Source organism: Coregonus clupeaformis, chromosome 11 (genome assembly GCF_020615455.1).
Source record: "Coregonus clupeaformis isolate EN_2021a chromosome 11, ASM2061545v1, whole genome shotgun sequence".
Taxonomy (NCBI): Eukaryota; Metazoa; Chordata; class Actinopteri; order Salmoniformes; family Salmonidae; genus Coregonus; species Coregonus clupeaformis.
Window position 1 is genome coordinate 21,115,008 of NC_059202.1, and position 23,260 is coordinate 21,138,267.

The window sequence follows — 23,260 nt, forward strand, 5'->3', positions numbered from 1 at the left end:
GGGACTTTAATGCAGGGAAATCCATTTTACCTAATTTCTACCAGCATTTTACTTCATTTCTACCGTTTTACCTCATTTCTACCCTCATCGACGGGGCTGTAGTGGAACAGGTTGAGAGCTTGTGATGCAACCGGTCAGGATGCTCTCGATGGTGCAGCTGTAGAACTTTTTGAGTATCTGGGGACCCATGCCAAATCTTTTCAGTCTCCTGAGGGGGGAAAAGGCGTTGTCATGCCCTCTTCACGACTGTCTTGGTGTGTTTGGACCATGCTAGTTTGTTGGTGATGTGGACACCAAGGAACTTGAAACTCTCGACCCGCTCCACTACAGCCCCGTCGATGTGAATGGGGGCGTGTTCGGCCCTCCTTTTCCTGTAGTCCACGATCATCTCCTTTGTCTTGGTCACATTGAGAGAGAGGTTATTGTCCTGGCACCACACTGCCAGGTCTCTGACCTCGTCCCTATAGGCTGTCTCATCGTTGTCGGTGATCAGGCCTACCACTGTTGTGTCGTCAGCAAACTTAATGATGGTGTTGGAGTCGTGCTTGGCCACGCAGTCGTGGGTGAACAGGGAGTACAGGAGGGGACTAAGCACGCACTCCTGAGGGGCCCCAGCGTTGAGGATCAACGTGGCAGATGTGTTGTTGCCAACCCTTACCACCTGGGGGCAGCCCATCAGGAAGTCCAGGTTCCAGTTGCAGAGGGAGGTGTTTAGTCCCAGGGTCCTTAGCTTCGTGATGAGCTTCGTGGGCACTATGGTGTTGAACGCTGAGCTGTAGTCAATGAACAGCAATCTCACATAGGTGTTCCTTTTGTCCAGGTGGGAAAAGGCAGTGTGGAATGCGATTGCATCATCTGTGGATCTGTTGGGGCGGTATGCGGATTGGAGTGGGTCTAGGGTTTCCGGGATGATGGTGTTGATGTGAGCCATGGCCTTTCAAAGCACTTCATGGCTACCGACATGAATGCTACGGGGTGGTAGTCATTTAGGCAGGTTTCCATCACTTTCTTGGGCATGGTGGTCTGCTTGAAACATGTAGGTATTACAGACTCTGTCAGGGAGAGGTTGAAAATGTCAGTGAAGACACTTGCCAGTTGGTCAATGCATGCTCTGAGAACGCGTCCTGGTAATCTGTCTGGCCCGCGGCCTTGTGAATGTTGACCTGTTTAAAGGTCTTGCTCACATCGGCTACAGAGAGCGTGATCACACAGTCGTCCGGAACAGCTGGTGCTCTCATGCATGCTTCAGTGTTGCTTACTTCGAAGCGAGCATAAAAGGCATTTAGCCTGTCTGGTAGGCTCGCGTCACTGGGCAGCTCGCGGCTGGGTTTCCTTTTGTAGTCCGTAATAGTTTGCAAGCCCTACCACCTCCGACAAGCATCAGAGCCGGTGTAGTAGGATTCAATCTTAGTCCTGTATTGACGCTTTGCCTGTTTGGTGGTTCGTCTGAGAGAGGGATTTCTTATAAGCGTCCGGATTAGTGTCCCGCTCCTTGAAAGCGACAGCTCTAGCCTTTAGCTCGGTGCAGATGTTGCCTGTAATCCATGGCTTCTGGTTGGAATATGTACGTACGGTCACTGTGGGGACGACGTCGTCGATGCACTTATTGATGAAGCAGGTGACTGAGGTGGTATACTCCTCAATGCCAATGGATGAATCCCGGAACATATTCCAGTCCTGTAGCGTAGTATTCGCGTCATCTGACCACTTCCGTATTGAGCGAGTCACTGGTACTACCTGCTTTAGTTTTTGCTTGTAAGCAGGAATCTCTGTGTGTGGAGTAAACGTGGTCTAGAGTTAATTTTTTTTCCTCTGGTTGCAGATGTGACATGCTGGTAGAAATTAGGTAAAGCAGATTTACAGTGCTATGAAAAAGTATTTGCCCCCTTTCAAATTTTCTCTACTTTTGCATATTTGTGATACTGAATGTAATCAGATCTTCAACCAAAACCTAATATTAGATAAAGGGAACATAAGTGAACAAATAACACAACAATTACATATTTATGTCATAAACAAAGTTATGCAACACCCAATTCCCCTGTGTGAAAAAGTAATTGCCCCCTTACACTCAATAACTGGTTGTGCCACCTTTAGCTGCAATGACTCCAACCAAATGCTTCCTGTAGTTGTTGATCAGTCTCTTACGTCGCTGTGGAGGAATTTTGGCCCACTCTTCCATGCAGAACTGCTTTAACTCAGTGACGTGTGGGTTTTCAAGCATAAACTGCTCGTTTCAAGTCCTGCCACAACATCTCAATTGGGATTAGGTCTGGACTTTGACTAGGCCATTCCAAAACTTCAAATTTGTTGCTTTTTAGCAATTTTCATGTAGACTTGATTGTGTGTTTTGTATCATTGTCTTGCTGCATGACCCAGCTGCGCTTCAGCTTCAGCTCACAGACGGATGGTCTGACATTCTCCTGTAGAATTCTCTGATACAGAGCAGAATTCATGGTTCCTTCTATTAAGGCAAGTCGTCCAGGTCCTGAGGCAGCAAAGCATCCCCAAACCATCACACCACCAGCACCATGCTTGACCTTTGGTATGATGTTTTTACTGTGGAATGCAGTGTTTGGTTTTCGCCAGGCATAATGGGACCCATCTCGTCCAAAAAGTTGACTCAAGTTTGCCAAAAAGCACCTGGATGATCATCAAGACTCTTGGAAGAACGTTCTATGGACAGATGATTCAAAAGTATAACTTTTTGGACGACATGGTTCCAGTAATGCCTGGCGAAAACCAAACTCTGCATTCCACAGTAAGAACATCATACCAAAGGTCAAGCACGTGGTGATGGTTTGGGGATGCTTTGCTGCCTCAGGACCTGGACGACTTGCCTTAATAGAAGGAACCATGAATTCTGCTCTGTATCAGAGACTTCTACAGGAGAATGTCAGACCATCCGTCTGTGAGCTGAAGCTGAAGCGCAGCTGAGTCATGCAGCAAGACAATGATCCAAAACACACAATCAAGTCTACATGAAAATTGCTAAAAAGCAACAAATTGGAAGTTTTTGAATGGCCTAGTCAAAGTCCAGACCTAATCCCAATTGAGATGTTGTGGCAGGACTTGAAACGAGCAGTTCATGCTTGATAACCCACACGTCACTGAGTTAAAGCAGTTCTGCATGGAAGAGTGGGCCAAAATTCCTCCACAGCGACGTGAGAGACTACAGGAAGCATTTGGTTGGAGTCATTGCAGCTAAGGGTGGCACAACCAGTTATTGAGTGTAAGGGGGCAATTACTTTTTGCACACAGGGGAATTGGGTGTTGCATAACTTTGTTTATGAAATAAATATGTAATTGTTGTGTTATTTGTTCCCATATGTTCCCTTTATCTAATATTAGGTTTTGGTTGAAGATCTGATAACATTCAGTATCACAAATATGCAAAAGTAGAGAAAATTAGAAAGGGGGCAAATACTTTTTCATACCACTGTAAGTTTGCCTGCATTAAAGTTCCCGGCCACTAGGAGCGAAGCTTCTGGATGAGCATTTTCTTGTTTGCTTATGGTCTTATACAGCTCATTGAGTGCGGTCTTGGTGCCAGCATCGGTTTGTGGCGGTTAATAGACGGCTATGAAAAATATAGATGAAAACTCTCTTGGTAGATAGTGTGATCTACAGCTTATCATGAGGTACTCTACCTCAGGCGAACAATACCTCGAGACTTCCTTAATATTAGACATCGCACAGCAGCAGTTGTTGACAAATAGACACAGACACACACCCCCACCCCTCGTCTTGCCGGACGTAGCTGTTCTGTCCTGCCAATGCACGGAAAACCCAGCCAACTGTATATTATCCGTGTCGTCGTTGAGCCACGACTCTGTGAAACATAAGATATTACCGTTTTTAATGTCCCGTTGGTAGGATAGTCTCGAACGGAGCTCATCCAGTTTATTCTCTAGTGATTGCACGTTGGCCAAATAGAACGGATGGGAGAGGCGGATTACCCACTCGCCGACGAAATTCTCACAAGGCACTCCGATCTTCGCCCCCTGTACCTCTGTCTTTTCTTCACGCGAATGACGGGGATTTGGGCCTGGTCTCGGAGAAACAGTATATCTTTCGAGTCGGACTCATTAAAGAAAAAATCTTTGTCCAGTTCGAGGTGAGATATCGCTGTTCTGATATCCAGAAGCTCTTTTAGGTCATAAGAGACGGTAGCAGCAACATTATGTACAAAATAAGTTACAAACAATGCGAAAAAAACACACAGAATGGCACAGTTGGTTAGGAGCCCGTAAAATGGCAGCCATCCCCTCCGGCGCCGTTATCATTATATATATACAAAAGTATGTGGACACCCCTTCAAATTAGTGGATATGGGTATTCCAGCCACACCCGTTGCTGACAGGTGTATCACATCGAGCACACAGCCATGCAATCTCCATAGACAAACATTGGCAGTAGAATGGCCTTACTGAAGAGGTCAGTGACTTTCAACGTGGTACCATCATAGGATGCCACCTTTCCAACAAGTCAGTTCGTCACATTTCTACCCTGCTAGAGCTGCCCCGGTCAACTGTAAGTGCTCTTATTGTGAAGTGGAAACGTCTAGGAGCAACAATGGCTCAGCCGCGAAGTGGTAGGCCACACAAGCTCACAGAATGGGACCGCTGAAGCGCGTAGTGCGTAAAAATTGTCTGTCCTCTGTTGCGACACTCACTACCAAGTTCAAAACTGCCTCTGGAAGCAACGTCAGCACAAGAACTGTTCGTCAGGAGCTTCATGAAATGGGTTTCCATGGCCAAGCAGCCGCACACAAGCCCAAGATCAACATGCTCAATACCAAGCGTTGGCTGGAGTGGTGTAAAGCTCGCCACCATTGGACTCTGGAACAGTGGAAATAAGTTCTCTGGAGTGATGAATCACGCTTCACCATCTGGCAGTCTGACGAACGAATCTGGGTTTGGGGGATGCCAGGAGAACGCTACCTGCCCCAATGCATAGTGCCAACTGTAAAGTTTGGTGGAGGAGGAATAATAGTCTGGGGCTGTTTTTCATGGTTCGGGCTAGGCCCCTTAGTTCCAGTGAAGTGAAATCATAACGCTACAGCATACAATGACATTCTAGACGATTCTGTGCATCCAACTTTGTGGCAACAGTTTGGGAAGGCCCTTTCCTGTTTCAGCATGACAATGCCCCTGTGCACAAAACGAGGTCCATACAGAAATGGTTTGTCAAGATCGTTGTGGAAGAACTTGACTGGCCTGCACAGAGCCCTGACCTCAACCCCATCGAACACCTTTGGGATTAATTGGAACGCCGACTGCGAGCCAGGCCTAATTGCCCAACATCAGTGCCCGACCTCACTAATGCTCTTGTGGCTGAATGTTCCAACATGTAGTGGAAAGCCTTCCCAGAAGAGTGGAGGCTGTTATAGCAGCAAAGGGGGAACCAACTCCATATTAATGCCCATGAAAATTCCATGACTGTCACCGCCCTAGATAATACTAAACCGTGGTAATCCTTAGGATTAGGTTACAGTGAAGTCTAACATTGTGACCTAATCAGGAGAGGTAAAGTTAGTGGCCTTGTGACCGTAAGAGGGTTTGGGTGAGATACACAGACAATACTCCCAATGGAGCCCTTCTTTGTTTACCAATCAAACGTCACGGTCGAGCGACGCGCACGCATCCCGACATCAAAGGTTCTGTAGCAGGATAGCTAACGCTGATGTCGGGACCTTGACAAACTGAACAGTGAGTTAGTGATGACCATGAAAACACGCAAGACTGGTGCCTATAGCTATGTTCAGCAAGTATATTATTGTTCTGGCTTCATCTAGCTCTATTTGTGATCTTTTACCTTGCCTCACTGGCTTGCTAGCTTGCTAGGTAATCAATCCTCTGATGACGTCTGTGATGTTGTAGACGATAACCATCTGATCATGTGTTTGTTAACTTACACAAGCTGCATTTGAAGTTGCATGTGATCGTATTCCACTGCTAGGTAAACAAAGAGGTTTCTAATGACGAGCTGCGCTCACAACTTTTCATGATGCGGCCGGGAAACGGGTCTATAGTACTACAGTTACAAATTTGAACTGAAAGTGGGCGTGCTAATTTCAGATGCAAGTGTAACTTGTAAATCCATTAATGCTAGATCGTTGTTTAATGGAGTGGATGTCAGGGAAGATTCAGCGTGGTAGCAAGTGATATAGCCTCTACCAGGCTTTAACCTAACCTTCATGTGAACCTTTGGTATGAAAGCCTGAGGAAGTTCTTGTTAGGAAGAGGCTAAAAGAAGGTGGAATAGGTTCAAACACAGGTGGAGATTTGAAAACCGAAAGCCAATAATATTAAACGGTGCCCAATGAGGGGTAGTGTCACTACAACCAAATAAAACAAAAAAACATCTGAAATATACGTTTTCTAAAATATAGCATGCTAGCACTGTAAATGAGCATAATCTGGTAATTTGCGCTTCTGAAGAGGGACGGAAGGGGTGTTTTTTTGTTGTTGAAAAATCGCGTCTACTCACAGTCAGTCGGCCAGCACTCATACCTACTATTACAATATGAACTATGGCTCTGGAGAACAAGGTGAGGGAGGCCTGAAAGCTGAACTTCACCAGGCTCTGGAGAACAAGGTGAGGGAGGCATGGAAGCTGAACTTCACCAGGCTCTGGAGAACAAGGTGAGGGAGGCCTGGAAGCTGAACTTCACCAGGTTATAGAGAACAAGGTGGGGAAGTCTGGAAGCTAAACTTCGCCAGGCTCTGAAGAACAAGGTGAGGGAGACCTGGAAGGCTCTGGAGAACAAGATGTGGGAGGCCTGGAAGCTGAACCTCTCCAGGCCCTGGAGAACATGGTGAGGGAGGCCTGGAAGCTAAACTTCGCCAGGCTCTGGAGAAAAAGGTGAGGGAGGCCTGGAAGCTGAACTTCTCCAGGCTCTGGAGAACCATGTGAGCGAGGCCTGGAAGCCGAAGCTACATGTGATATTACAACAGTTGCTTTGAGGACATCTAGTTGAATTTCCCGTGACTATCCTGCTTTAACCCAGTAGACATTGTGTGTGTGTGTGTGTGTGATGCACAATTTTGTGGGTGTATTGTGTGTGATGTGTTGTGTGTGCATGCACATGTTTGTGTATTTGACATGTTTGATTTGGGAACGCATTTATGCGTGTGTGTCAGCGTTGGTTACATTGGTGCTGAACAGGGCAGGTGGGCGTGCGGTGGCTGTCGTCACTGGGTAGAGTGGAGAGCCTTCCACCAATGGCCAGACTCAGGACCTGCCTGCTGAGGTGGGGCCAAGCGCTACCCAATAGGGAGCCAGTGCAGAGCCCCTTTTTGTCTTCCCTGGCACGGTGCCATTTGCTGGGCCTCCCAGTTAGGGCTGGGCGATATGGCCAAAATATCATATGATGGTATTTTTCTAAATGTGTACGGTATTTGCCGGTATTTTTTAAGTTTTTGAATAATAAAAGTTCTAAATGTGCTTTATGAGTAGTGTGTGACCCTAGGCTGGCATCACATACCTTCTAAGTGATTTCAATGGGTCTCTCTCCATTCTGATTGTTTTATACTGTTCAATTCAACTTCAACCCAAAGTAATTTTATGCATTTTCATCAATTTCTTTATTTCCTGATTTCATTTGAGATCATTTCCACACTGCCATGTAGGTCTGCACGATACGGGCCTTATTTTTAACCAAAAGAAAAGACAAACTAGCTGTTTGCAGATGTAAGAAACACAAACTAATAGTGTAATTATAGAATGCTTCTGGATTTATATTAAGAAGCAAAGTGGAAACAGCATCGTAGTCATCAATATTGCTGCATTGACCATGCAGCCTGAACGCAAGTGCCTTGTAGTCGAGCAACAACAAATGCCCTCGAGTGACAGGGGGCGGGGCTAGGGCTGGGTGGAAAGCGGCATGGAGAGAGAGAGAGAGCGGAGGGAGAGGACTCAAGTAGTGGAGAAAACTATAAAATGGACGTTACACACGGCGTATCACATTTAACAAACCAAACATTCAAATATTTTTTTCTAGAAGGTCAAGTAAAAACCCAAACCGGTCTGGTAGTAAAACATGGTAAACCGCCCAGCCCTACACCACTGAATATGGGTTATTGGATTCAGAGATGGCCTCATAAATGGTTGAAATGGAAAGGGGAAGGGCGAAACGGGATACCTCGTCAGTTGCACAACTGAATGCATTTAACCGAAATGTGTCTTCCACATTTAACCCAACCCCTCTGAATCAGAGAGGTGCAGGGGGCTGCCTTAACCAACATCCACGTCATCGGCGCCCGAGGAGCAGTTGTTGTTGAGGGTTAACTGCCTTGCGCAAAAAATGTAGAAATGTGTCATTTGAGTAGTTTGCAAAAGTAGAGAACATTTCAGATTTAACCTTTTTTAGAGTCTACTTTTGAAGTCTGTCGTTGTAGATATGTACTGTTCCATTTTGGGGATTGTGATTTTCACATTTGAATTATTTTGCATTTCATAGGCGCAAATAGGTTTAATTAAGCTGTGCTTAATGGTTGAAATGGAATGAACTTGTTGGCCAGTGAGACATGTAAGCTACTGTATATTGTATTATGTTTTTTTGAGGAGCAGATTGCAGTAAGGCACCAGCAGCAGCAAGTCACTGGTAAGCTGACGTCAGGGGCTCTGCAGGGGGCTTGCTTCAGCAGGTGTCCTGACTTGTAAGCTGACGTCAGGGGCTCTGCAGGGGGCTTGCTTCAGCAGGTGTCCTGACTTGTAAGCTGACGTCAGGGGCTCTGCAGGGGGCTTGCTTCAGCAGGTGTCCTGACTTGTAAGCTGACGTCAGGGGCTCTGCAGGGGGCTTGTTTCAGCAGGTGTCCTGACGGAAACCGCATTCCCAGACAGAAGTGTTGCTTTCTCCGCTGTCTTACTTTTGTCAGTGTGCTTCCTACCTGACAACGAAAGGATGCAGAATTTTGTTAATATTTTTATTCTGCAGTGGAAATAGAATGGCAAACAGTCTTGACCAGAGCCTTGAATAGAGTAGCTTTGGAATGAGAAGGTTGTACATACAGTGGCATTCAAGTGCATATGCAGTATATATATATATATATATATATATATATATATATATATATATATATATATATATATATATATATATACACTACCAGTCAAAAAATAACACATATGGAATCATGTAGTAACCAAAAAAGTGTTAAACAAATACTATTTTATTTGAGATTCTTCAAATAGCCACTCTTTGCCTTGATGACAGCTTTGCACATTCTTGGCATTCTCTCAACCAGCTTCATGAGGTAGTCACCTGGAATGCATTTCAATTAACAGGTGTGCCTTCTTAAAAGTTCATTTGTGGAATTTCTTTCCTTCTTAATGTGTTTGAGCCAATCAGTTGTGTTCTGACAAGGTATACAGAAGATAGCCCTATTTGGTAAAATGTCAAGAACAGCTCAAATAAGCAAAGAGAAATGACAGTCCATCATTACTTTAACACATGAAGGTCAGTCAATATGGAACATTTCAAGAACTTTGAAAGTTTCTACAAGTGCAGTCACAAAAACCATCAAGCGCTATGATGAAACTGGCTCTCATGAGGACCGCCACAGCAATGGAAGACCCAGAGTTACCTCTGCTGCAGAGGATAAGTTCATTAGAGTTACCAGCCTCAGGAATTGCAGCCCAAATAAATGCTTCACAGAGTTCAAGTAAAGACACATCTCAACATCAACTGTTCAGAGGGGACTGCGTGAATCAGGCCTTCATGGTCGAATTGCTGCAAAGAAACCACTACTAAAGGACACCAATAAGAAGAAGAGACCTGCTTGGGCCAAGAAACACGAGCAAAGGACATTAGACCGGTGGAAATGTATCCTTTGGTCTGGAGTCCAAATTTGAGATTTCTGGTTCCAACCGCTGTGTCTTTGTGAGACGCGGTGTTGATGAACGAATGATCTCCGTGTGTATAGTTTCCACCGTAAAGCATGGAGGAGGAGGTGTTGTGGTGTGGAGGTGCTTTGCTGGTGACACTGTCTGTGATTTATTTAGAATTCAAGGCACACTTAACCAGCATGGCTCCCACAGCATTTTGCAGTGATACGCCATCCCATCTGGTTTGGGCTTAGTGGGACTATCATTTGTTTTTCAACAGGACAATGACCCAACACACCTCCAGGCTGTGTTAGGGCTATTTTACCAAGAAGGAGAGTGATGGAGTGCTGCATCAGTTGAGTGCTCAGCGTATGTGGGAACTCCTTCAAGACTGTTGGAAAAGCATTTCAGGTGAAGCTGGTTGAGAGAATGCCAAGAGTGTGCAAAACTGTCATCAAGGCAAAGGGTGGAGAATCTGTTTAATTTGTTTAACCATTTTTTTGGTTATTGGTTACTACATGATTCCATATGTGTTATTTCATAGTTTTGATTTCTTCACTATTATTCTACAATGTAGTAAATAGTATGAATTAGTAGGTGTGTCCAAACTTTTGACTGGTACTGTATATGCATAGCTTCTACATTCTGTTATGTAGGCTGGAAGTAGTACGATGTTATGTAAAATAAGCATGTGGAATAAAGATGATTTAACATGGTTATTAGCGCACAGGCCATTAACGCTTATTTGTTAACGCTTTTTCATAAAGCATCATGCATCCATGGTCATTCAATAAACAGAAATGCCAGCTGCTATGAATGCTTTGACGAAAGTTATTAAATGTGTAGCAAAATAATTTTTACTACATCATGAACGTTTATTTCTTTTCCAATGTGGAACAAAAATACCATCTTACAGGCCTACCCTAGCAGACTAATTGCTAAATTATAGAAATTGAACTAAAACATGAATACAGGGTTGCATTCTGGACAGAATGCTGCAAAATGTCCTGGAAAAGGGAAGGGGCCTGGCGCTCCAAACAGTGTGTATGTGCTCTGTGATCCACATTCAGGCTCCCATAGGTAAAGGAAGTGGCAACACACACACATACACAGCCTGGTGTGTGTGTGTGTGTGTGTGTGTGTGTGTGTGTGTATTAACCCAATCCACTTGTTACAATACAGTTACAGTACAGTTACCCTTCATTTGCACATCAAATCATATTCAAACAGAATCAATGGCAGGGCCGGGCAGGGAGCTAAAACAGCACAATGCAAAACACCAGGCCTGATTGAGTGGAAAAGGTCAGAGACTCTGAGCCTTGTGCTTCTATATGACCTTTTGAACCAGACTGGAGGTTACTGAAAACCCAGGCCTCCCCTAGTGGTGCCTGTGTCTGGGTACAGGCTGGCGCCCCCTCCACTTAGGTCAAAGCAGCCCCATCCACAGGATGTCCGTGTTTGTTCCAGCCCAGGGAAGTGCTCCTCTGAAGGTTTGTCTGTCTGTCTGTGTTCTGCAGGTATCAACTCGTCTGTGTGTGTGTGTGTTTTTTTTTTTACAAAGCCAGTATTCCTGAACACATCACAGAGGGACAATGAGCGAGCTGGAACAGTTACGGCAGGAAGCGGAGCAACTACGCAATCAAATCCGGGTAGGGTGTGTGTGTGTGTGTGTGTGTATTGAATCCTTGAACAAGTAAAGATCTTTGCGGAATATTGTTTCAGATGAGAATTCGAAGTAATTCTTTTGGTATTATCGATCAGCCATTTAAATCATATCATATTAATACTGGACCGCTTTCCTTAGCACCTTCCTAATGTTCTTTCAGGCTCTCAACTCTGAACTTTGCCATGTTGTTGTTGTTGTTTTACAGGATGCTAGGAAAGCCTGTAGTGACTCCACTCTTTCGCAGGTAAAGGATTCAACAAGTTGAGATTACATATTTACTTACATAGAAAGAAATGCCTGTTCCTTGTGTGCTTGATACAGCCAAACATTTACCACCGTCTATATAAACATGACCTGTTGGGCTCCTTCCAATCACAACCAGTAAACAGGCTTTCAGGATAAGGAAGTACATTGTTACGCTTTAATTTGAGCCTCTTTTGACCATCTGAAATCCCAAGGTCTTTCTAGTCTTACCATGTACACCCTGTATCAGTTTCGATTGAATATTAATCACTAAGCTAAGACACAAATAGCTATGAAACAAACATAGCTATAAAGCAAATAGCCTAGCTATTAGGCTATGAAATAACATTGACATATTTGGATTGAACTTCAGACTAGCCTGAAGTTTATGAATGACTGTGGTGGATTATGCTGATGATGTTTCCTTTGGGCCTGGCCTCTTGGCAGATCACAGCTGGTCTGGACTCAGTGGGCCGGATACAGATGAGGACGCGGCGTACTCTCAGGGGCCACCTCGCCAAGATCTATGCAATGCACTGGGGCACCGACTCCAGGTCTGGCAATACTACTACTGATACTATAGTACTACTACACTTCTACTACTACAATAATTATACTACTACTACTACTACAATACTTCTACTACTACAACTACTACTACTACTACTACAATATTTATACTACTACTACTACTACTACTACTACTACAATACTTCTACTACTACAACTACTACTACTACTACTACAATATTTATACTACTACTATACTACTAGAATACTTCTATAATACTACAATATTTATACTACTACTACAATATTTATACTACTACTACAATACTTATACTACTACTATACTACTGCTGCTATAATTATACTACTACAATACTACTACTACAACAATACTACTACAATACTACAATACTTATACTACTTCAACTACTACTATATTGCTACCATACTTCTACTACTATACTACTACTATACTTATATAATACTACTACAATACTTATACTACTACTATACTACTACTTCTACTATACTACTATACTTCTACTACTTTTACTACTACTAATATACTTTTACAACTACTATACTTCTAATACTGCTATACTACTTCTACTACTTATATACTACTACTATACTTCTACTACTACTATACTGCTACTATACTTCTATTGATATAATACTTATACTACTACAGTATTTATACTACTACAGTATTTATACTACTACAATACTTATACTACTACAATACTTATATTGATATAATACTTATACTACTACAATACTTATATTGCTACTACACTTCTACTGATACTGTTGTTATTTAACTTCCTTGATTCTAAATGTTTTTTATTGTCTTTTTATTTTTGCTTAAGTCCTATGAGGTAAAATGAAAAGCACTATAGAAATTAAATGTATTTTTATTATTAGTACTACTACTAGTTTGTACCACTACTACTACTACTACTACTGCCACCACTACTGCTACTATACTACTAATATACTATTACTGCTACTACTACCACTACGGCTGCTATACTACTACTACCACCACTACTACTACTAAAACTCCATATTCTTAAGCACAGGCTGCTCGTGTCCTGTGGGTTTTAGACAGAAAGTCAAATAAAAGTTACTTAGACTGTTAGAACTGGATTCAGCCCATAGCTAGCTATGTGTTACTAGTTCAATACTACGCCCTATAGAGCAGCGGCACATTTTAACCAGTCACTGTACTGTTGCTAGGCAAACTAGTACAGTCGGACCGACTGATTTCCAATTGATACTCTGATTTTAAATGTGAGCCATTGGAGTACAAGTATGTTTGCTTACCGGCTCATTCTTGCTGCTCCCAAATACATCAGAGTGTGCGTCTGCACTCTTGGTGAACCACCTGGAGGACAAACAGCCTGTGTTTATTTTATATACAGCAGTTGACATTTCAGCAGCACAGCTCTCCCTTTATTGTGCGCTACAGATGGGGGGGCCAACCCACTTCCTATCACTGGAGAGACGGAAACACGGGCAGTGGGTGGCAGGAGAAAAAGGGGGGTTGGGTTGTCTCTCTCTCTCTCTCTCTCTCTCTCTCTCGCTCTCTCTCTCTCTCTACCTCTCTCTCTCTACCTTTCTCTCTCTCTCTCTCCTGTCTCTCCCTGCCCCCCCTCTTGACTGTAGAGCCTTTTAGATAACTGAGGCAATGAATATTACATGAAATGGCTCATCCAAAGTGGTCTCTATCCTGGATGGCTCGTACAGCGATCCTGGCATGTGGGGTGTCCCACCAGAGAGAGAGGGAGAGGAGGAGGAGGAGGAGGAGGAGGGGGGGAAGGAAGGAAGAAAAAGAGGGAGAGGGAGAGGAGGGAGGGAGTCGCACCGCATTTCAACTGCTTTGGAAGCAGCAGGTTTTCTGGCTACATTAGTTATGCATGCATTAGGTATGCTCTAACTAGCTCCATAGCTTTTTTTTGGTCCTGCGAATGTATGCCAGTGTGCTATGCTGACAGGTCAAACCCTTCAATATAATGAAACCATACTCTTTTTTTCCCCTGGCGTCTAGGTTACTCGTAAGCGCCTCCCAAGATGGTAAATTAATCATTTGGGACAGTTACACAACTAACAAGGTAAGACCTACATTATACTGCACCTATAAACCTCTCTCAAATAGAGAGACATTATACTGCACCTGTGTTATCTCTCTCAAATAGAGACATTATACTGCACCTGTAAACCTCTCTCAAATAGAGAGACATTATACTGCACCTGTGTTATCTCTCTCAAATAGAGACATTATACTGCACCTGTGTAACCTCTCTCAAATAGAGAGACATTATACTGCACCTGTGTAACCTCTCTCAAATAGAGAGACATTATACTGCACCTGTGTAACCTCTCTCAAATAGAGACATTATACTGCACCTGTGTAACCTCTCTCAAATAGAGAGACGTTATACTGCACCTGTAAACCTCTCTCAAATAGAGAGACATTATACTGCACCTGTGTAACCTCTCTCAAATAGAGAGACATTATACTGCACCTGTAAATCTCTCTCAAATAGAGAGACGTTATACTGCACCTGTGTAACCTCTCTCAAATAGAGAGACATTATACTGCACCTGTGTAACCTCTCTCAAATAGAGACATTATACTGCACCTGTCTAACCTCTCTCAAATAGAGAGACATTATACTGCACCTGTGTAACCTCTCTCAAATAGAGAGACATTATACTGCACCTGTGTAACCTCTCTCAAATAGAGAGACATTATACTGCACCTGTGTAACCTCTCTCAAATAGCATCAAGACAAACGAGCACCAGCAAAGTAACTCACATTGTAGCAAACATTGCCACCCTCGTTGTCCTTGGTTCTCCTCTGCATAATGTCTTTCATTCCACTCTCCTGAGTGATTGAGTTAAGCACGGTTGGGTTCAACAAAATTTCCAATTAGGTTATATCAGGAAGTGAATTTGCCTGAAAGAATTGCCTCTAATTTCCTACCAGGATATTTCTATTGTCACTTCAGGACGGATCCTGACATAAGATCTGCACGCTTAACTTGGACTTGGACTTTTGGAGGCCAAAATGCAGGTTACGCATGCAGATCTCCAGTTAGGATTTGGTCCTTTCTGAATGGACAGACATTTTTTTGTGCAGCCCTGGAGCTAACAGACGATGATCGTGTGTTCCGTAGATGCACGCCATCCCGCTGCGCTCCTCCTGGGTGATGACGTGTGCCTACGCGCCCTCTGGGAACTACGTGGCGTGCGGAGGCCTGGACAACATCTGCTCCATCTATAGCCTGAAGACCCGCGAGGGCAACGTGCGCGTCACCCGCGAGTTGCCTGGACACACAGGTACACACTGGAGAAGTTTTTTTTTTTTAAGTGGCGGAATACCACCATTTTAGAGAGGAAATGGAACAATTTCATCTCGTCAACGTCTTTTGATTGGTTCAAGCCTAGTTGACCTTATGCTAAGACTATTTCATTTTTAAAAAAGGATGCTCTGATGACCACTATGAAATGTATAGGTAATTACATATTATGGGATTGATGTTAACACAGTGTGTTAGCCTGCATGGTTATTTTCAACCTCTATATTTCAGGCTATTTGTCTTGCTGTCGTTTCCTGGATGACAACCAGATTGTCACTAGTTCCGGGGACACCACCTGGTGAGTTTATTGAAGTAGTGTGGGAGGAAGAACACAACTTGACTCTCTAGATCAGGGGTACTCAAGTACTATTTGAGAAGGTCAGGTCACACAAATTTCCTAGGTGGCAAAGGTCCAGATGGATAATGTAATTTATCGGCGTAGTAACAAATCCCCACCTTACAACCCATGCGACCTCAAACTGTTCAGACCCCTCTTGTTGGTGGAGAGAAAATATGCAGTTTTAAAGCTAATTTCCCGCAATTCTACACTTTAGCATGGGACAGAGATTTTTATTTGCTGTTTTAAAGCTCATTTCCTGCAATTCTATGCATTCTTCCATGTCTTATGTGTGTTTATATGAGAAAAAAAGTATATATATATATATATATATATATATATATATATATATATATATATATATAGTGCTATGAAAAAGTATTTGTCCCCTTTCTAATTTTCTCTACTTTTGCATATTTGTGATACTGAATGTTATCAGATCTTCAACCAAAACCTAATATTAGATAAAGGGAACATAAGTGGACAAATAACACAACAATTACATATTTATTTCATAAACAAAGTTATGCAACACCCAATTCCCCTGTGTGCAAAAAGTAATTGCCCCCTTACACTCAATAACTGGTTGTGCCACCTTTAGCTGCAATGACTCCAACCAAATGCTTCCTGTAGTTGTTGATCAGTCTCTCACGTTGCTGTGGAGGAATTTTTGGCCCACTCTTCCATGCAGAACTGCTTTAACTCAGTGACGTGTGGGTTTTCAAGCATGAACTGCTCGTTTCAAGTCCTGCCACAACATCTCAATTGGGATTAGGTCTGGACTTTGACTAGGCCATTCCAAAACTTCCAATTTGTTGCTTTTTTAGCAATTTTCATGTAGACTTGATTGTGTGTTTTGGATCATTGTCTTGCTGCATGACCCAGCTGCGCTTCAGCTTCAGCTCACAGACGGATGGTCTGACATTCTCCTGTAGAATTCTCTGATACAGAGCAGAATTCATGGTTCCTTCTATTAAGGCAAGTCGTCCAGGTCCTGAGGCAGCAAAGCATCCCCAAACCATCACACCACCACCACCATGCTTGACCTTTGGTATGATGTTCTTACTGTGGAATGCAGAGTTTGGTTTTCGCCAGGCATTACTGGAACCATGTCGTCCAAAAAGTTATACTTTTGAATCATCTGTCCATAGAACGTTCTTCCAAGAGTCTTGATGATCATCCAGGTGCTTTTTGGCAAACTTGAGTCAACATTTTGGACGAAGTAATTAGCCGAAGTTGGTAGCCCCTTCGTCAGTGATTGGTCAACAGTAGGGATTCTTCAGTAAAGTCTTTGTTGTCATTCAACGAGAGACGACTCGTGTTCGTGCACATTTTTTCATTGAGAAATACTGCACCAAACATCTTAGTTTGATGTAAAGTTGCGCGACTAAGATCTCCTTGGCAAAAACGTCCAAATTAATGACAGGTTTCTTGAATTATCTTAGATTCATTCTGACTATTTTGAAGAAGTGTGTACTGGCTATCGCGTCTCAAAATGGACAACCGGTACTATTGCCGCTTTTTAATTGTTTTTCAAGCAAAGGTATTTTAAGGGAGTATGCGAAAACACTCGTTTGGTTCTAGGCGCCAGCCGAACTGAAGCGTGCGGATGCCTTAACACCATGGGTGTTGCAAATTCCCACTTAAATTAACACTTTATTACATTTACATTTTTACATTTTAGTCATTTAGCAGACGCTCTTATCCAGAGCGACTTACAGTTAGTGAATACATTATTATTTTTTTTTATACTGGCCCCCGTGGGAATCGAACCCACAACCCTGGCGTTGCAAACGCCATGCTCTATCAACTGAGCTACATCCCTGCCGGCCATTCCCTCCCCTACCCTGGACGACGCTGGGCCAATTGTGCGCCGCCCATGAGTCTCCCGGTCGCGGCCGGCTGCGACAGAGCCTGGATTCTAACCAGGATCTCTAGTGGCACAGTTAGCACTGCGAAGCAGTGCCTTAGACCACTGCGCCACTCAGGAGGTTATTAGAGTTGATGCTGTTAAACTTTTTTAGTGTTAGGGAATAAATATTTTTTTTGGGGGTGTTGTTGTTATAATATTATAGGTTGTACAGCCCTATTTGCATATTTCCCAGCATGCCTTTCAAGTGAATGTGAGAGATACCCACCCATGACTGTGTTTGTTAGTGACAGAGACACGGTTATTGCATTCAATAACTTATATTCCTGAAGCCTTCACCAAGTGACTGCCTAAGTGAATGTGTTTCAATTAAAAAGTAAACCCTTTATGACCACATGGTATACATGTCAGAAGGCCTTTAGGTATGGCCTAGTTATCCTCAATATTGTGGTCTGAAAATATTGGCCAATGGTCTACACATCAAACCCGCAAGTCACAATAAGCTGGTTTGTGAAGTGATTAGTAATTCCTATCAGAATCCAGCCAGAGGGAGGATATCCAATAATTTAATATTTCCTCACCGACAACCTGCAGAATGACTGCTATGGTGAAGGACTTGACAAAGAAGACTACCTAAAACAGGGATGGGCAACTTTGAAGGGAGTGGGGGCCACCAAAAATGTGAAATCATCATGAGGGGTCTGCTAACCTCATCCATACCCACACATGCAGTCAGAGCCGACCCTAGCATTTTGGGGGCCCTAAGCACCACCCACCTCTCGAGCAAAACATTTTAGCGGATCCCCTCTTGACAGAGTAGAGAAAATATTTTAAGTTTAAGAGTTAATTTCCTGCAATTTTACACATTCCGCGGGCCTACATTTGCCAATCCCTGACCTAAACTGGAACATTTCAGTAACGGGTGGATTAGTTTAGAATTGTTGTATTTATTTATCTTTGTATAGTATAAGATCAATTAATCAATCAATGTGCATGAGGAAACAGAGATATATTAAAACAAACTATTCAAAAAAATCTATCTGCAACAAAGCATTCTGGGAAGAATGATCATGAGGCCCCTCACAGGTCTTTTTCACTCTGAGAGAGTTAACGGAAATGAATTCAACACAGTTGAGTAACAACAACACCACGTAATGTTGATTCCGCTATAAAATGTAATTTATTCACAGGATGTGGTGTCAATTTCAAGCCCACTGGTGTTAACCCCACTAGAATCAACACTCAGATATAACACTCAACACCTTTTACCTTAACACCTAGACACTTGCAAATTTGCTGTGCACAGACCATACTGACAAACACACGAGAAACCGGTGCACCTCCCCATCCATTAATTTCAAGTCTCAACATCTCCACTGTACCCTCATAACTCCTCTATTTCTCACCTCCCTTCCCCCTCCCCCCTCTCTCTATCAGTGCTTTATGGGACATCGAGACGGGCCAGATGGCCACCAGCTTTACGGGCCATACTGGGGACGTGATGAGCCTGTCCCTCAGTCCCGACTTCAAGACCTTCGTGTCGGGGGCCTGCGACGCCTCCTCCAAACTGTGGGATGTCAGGGACGGCATGTGCAGGCAGTCCTTCACTGGCCACGTGTCCGACATCAACGCTGTCTGCGTGAGTAGTAGAGTTTTATATGTATTCACACTACCGTTTAAAAGTTTGGGGTCACTTAGAAATGTCCTTGTTTTCGGAAGAAGAAAAAACATTGTCCATTAAAATAACATCAAATTGATCAGAAATACAGTGTAGACATTGCTAATGTTGTAAATGGCTATTGTAGCTGGAAAAACTATTTGTTATGGAATATCTACATAGGCGTACAGAGGCCCATTATGGACAACCATCAGTCCTGTGTTCCAATGGCACGTTGTGTTTGCTAATCCAAGTTTATCATTTGAAAAGGCTAATTGATCATTAGAAAACCCTTTTGCAATTATGTTAGCACAGCTGAAAACTGTTGTGCTGATTTAAAGAAGCAATAAAACTGGCCTTCTTGAGACTAGTTGAGTATCTGGAGCATCAGCAATTGTGGGTTTGATTACAGAATCAAAATGGCCAGAAACAAAGAACTGTCTTCTGAAACTCGTCAGTCTTTTCTTGTTCTGAGAAATGAAGGCTATTCCATGCGAGAAATTACCAAGAAACTGAAGATCTCGTACAACGCTGTGTACTATTCCCTTCACAGAACAGCGCAGACTGGCTCTAACCAGAATAGAAAGAGGAGTGGGAGGCCCCGGTGCACAACCTAACCCATTGTCTCTGTTATAGTAAGTCTCAAGGGGTTAAATCGAAAAAAAGACTATAGTAAGTGCTATTAAGTAACAGGTTTGACCGTAACAGGGTTGAGGTTTTTATTTTAAAATCAGCCATAAATCCCCTTGTGACAAGGGGAAGGCAAGCTTGTTGTGTGCAACATGGATGGGCAATTGAATGAAAGCTTCACAAACAGCCTAGATATGTTTTAACAATTCAATGTATCTATCTATTGGTAACAGGGTTGACGTGTTATGCTAAATGCACTCAGTTTTCCACCACACAAAAAAAAAAAGAAGGAAAATACGATTAGACTATTGTATGTATCTCGACCTCGCCAACACTAGCCACACATTTGAACCATTCTGGAAGTTGGTGCCAGTGGTGAACAGCTTTTACAGAAAGTGCTGTTCTACACACTGTAACTTCAGTTTCCATTCAATGCTCATTCAAGATGTAAAATAAATAATAATCTTTAGAAATTACTTTGTAAAAGCAAGAACATAACTAGGGCTCTACAATGAAAGAAGTGGGAATAACATGACGAGGGACACGTCAAAATGCAGATTCTTGGCACTTTAGCAAGTCTTTTATTCATATTAAAAATGATTTCTATATTAAAAAGGCACTTCATTTAATAAAACAGGCTTTTAAAATGCTATACTGGTGCACAATTTCTTTTTTTATACTTGGATTTTATGAGTATTTTTCAAAACAATACAGAGCAACATGCTGTACAATTTCTACTTCAAATATCAAAGGGATGCTAAATGTACTCTATTAGTGGAGCAACCCGTACCTACTGTAACTGTCTGTACTTGCTTGACCTTGAATATCACTTTGTCCATCGGAAGAAGGAAATGTACATTTAGCATCACAATCACTTTACACTAACACAGATTATTACAAAACATCATGTCACACACATTAGAAAAAGCAGTGAGTATAACAAATTTGTATGACAAAGTACACTGTTATAATAGCTTAATTCACTATACCTAACCCATTCTGTTATAATAACTTAATTCACTATACCTAACCCATTCTGTTATAATAACTTAATTCACTATACCTAACCCATTCTGTTATAATAACTTAATTCACTATACCTAACCCATTCTGTTATAATAACTTAATTCACTATACCTAACCCATTCTGTTATAATAACTTAATTCACTATACCTAACCCATTCTGTTATAATAACCTTTCTGTCTCTGCGGTGCAGTTCTTCCCCAACGGCAACGCCTTCACCACGGGCTCGGACGACGCCACCTGCCGCCTGTTCGACCTGCGAGCCGACCAAGAGCTGATGATGTACTCGCACGACAACATCATCTGCGGCATCACCTCGGTGGCCTTCTCCAAGAGCGGCCGTCTGCTGCTGGCCGGCTACGACGACTTCAACTGTAACGTGTGGGACACCCTCAAGGCGGAGCGCGCAGGTACGGTAGTGGAGGGAGACTCACCAGGCCACTAATTCAAATCCCTTTTTTTAAATGCAACCTTTCTTGGTCCCCCCCCTTGAGGTTGGAGGAAGGGACATGATTGGAATGGGACAAGGGAGATGTTTTCACCACATTGCTTTAATCAATGAAGCTTTTTGTGCTAGGTATTCATTTGGCAGTTGCACTTATCGACAGAAACTTAGTCAGTACATAGTTGGTTAAACACTGGCTGTACATTTACTCACATTGACTCACAATGTATCACAATGACCCTTCTATTGTTTCACTCTCCCTCTCTCTCTCCCTCTTCCCGTCTCTCTCTCCCTTCCCTCTATTTCTAGGTGTCCTGGCCGGTCACGACAACCGGGTGAGCTGTTTAGGCGTGACAGACGACGGCATGGCCGTAGCTACGGGCTCATGGGACAGTTTCCTCCGAATCTGGAACTAAACCCTCCAGATCACGTCCTCCTCCTCTCTCCACCCACCCATACTGCTGGGCTGGACTTGAGGGTGAACACTGTGTCTCCCCCCCCCCCCACCACCAATGTCCCGTCCACCTCCTCCCCCTCAAGCCACAGCCAGCGCCGCTGTGAGAAAGTAACAACTCTTTCTACCTTTTCCAAGTGACATTTTTTTACACACCTATTACACAGATCTTACAGTACCTACAGTTAGAATGTCCAATCAAAAAACTAAAACAATTACGAAACGAGATAAAAAAATAAATAATTTAAAAAAAAACAAGTGCTAAAAAAAAAAAAAACTTGCATCCCCTCTTGTTTTTGGACAGGGGGGGACTAGAGCGCATGTTACCGTGGTTACCGCCAAATTAGAGGCCAGTCCGTGTGTAATATGTAAATGTATATATAAATACAGTATATATGTATAGCATTATGTGTGTATATATATGCATCATATATGCATATATAATGTGTATGTATATATTTTTGTAGTTTATTTCCCACCCTTTTTGTTTTATTTGCCTTACGTTGTTTAATGTATATAATATTCACAGTACTAGACGATTACACAATTCCGATTTTTGTCACTTGCCTCATGTACAACATAATGTACATTTCAGTATGCGTGTGTGTGTGTGTGTGTGTGATGGTCTAATGGCAAAGGCATGCACACATGTACTGTAACTAAAATACTGTATATTCCTATGTTGATGATAGGTAATGATATGAGTTATGATCTGGTGGCATTCCTCTCAACAAACGTTTTTTTTTTTTTTTTAAACAGAGCTGTTGTGGTCGTTTTGTAGAGACAGACTAATACGTTTTAGCCCAATCCCTTTTCTAGAAACGGGTTAAACTAAGCTGTGAACCACAGCCACTGTAGTGTTTTAGAGGCACCGTCTCTCTCGGCAATCTCAACAAACTCAAACAGCGTGAAACTACAGCCAGGAGCCCTCGCAAGGGGCCTTGGGCTGAGTTCAAAACCGCGATTGTATAGCGAATAGTATAACATCACACCCACGCCTTGCAAATCAACAATAGTGTGATATGCAATACATATGTTGCGATCATTTACTAATAGAAGCTTTACTGAATATACCCCAAAGGCCAAAGCCTTTACATCTCACCACTGAGGATGGAGAAATCTAGGGCCCAATGGTATCAAACGTAGGGCCCCAAACTGACAAGGGGGGGGTTCCTAGAAATGTGATCCTGGGGCTACTGCGAGCTAGCTCAAGCCTATATCATAGA

The 23,260-nt window shown here is 42.9% G+C and overlaps 1 protein-coding gene across 4 annotated transcripts in view; it reads left to right on the plus strand.

Annotated features, from left to right (window-relative positions):
• Nucleotides 1-22,596, plus strand: part of LOC121576523 (guanine nucleotide-binding protein subunit beta-4) — a 44,101-nt gene extending 21,505 nt beyond the window's left edge. For 2 of the 4 annotated variants that reach the window (XM_041889727.2, XM_041889724.2), the window contains 9 exons: nt 11,393-11,480; nt 11,703-11,741; nt 12,188-12,294; nt 14,301-14,364; nt 15,434-15,596; nt 15,848-15,914; nt 19,261-19,462; nt 21,329-21,545; nt 21,890-22,596. In XM_041889727.2, the coding sequence (XP_041745661.1) occupies nt 11,424-11,480; nt 11,703-11,741; nt 12,188-12,294; nt 14,301-14,364; nt 15,434-15,596; nt 15,848-15,914; nt 19,261-19,462; nt 21,329-21,545; nt 21,890-21,996 (1,023 nt within the window). In that variant the 5' untranslated portion in view covers nt 11,393-11,423 and the 3' untranslated portion in view covers nt 21,997-22,596. Of the gene's footprint in view, nt 1-11,348; nt 11,481-11,702; nt 11,742-12,187; nt 12,295-14,300; nt 14,365-15,433; nt 15,597-15,847; nt 15,915-19,260; nt 19,463-21,328; nt 21,546-21,889 lie in introns of all 4 variants that reach the window. The other 2 variants (XM_041889725.2, XM_041889726.2) reach the window with 2 other exon arrangements.
• The last annotated feature ends 664 nt before the right edge of the window (nt 22,597-23,260 follow it).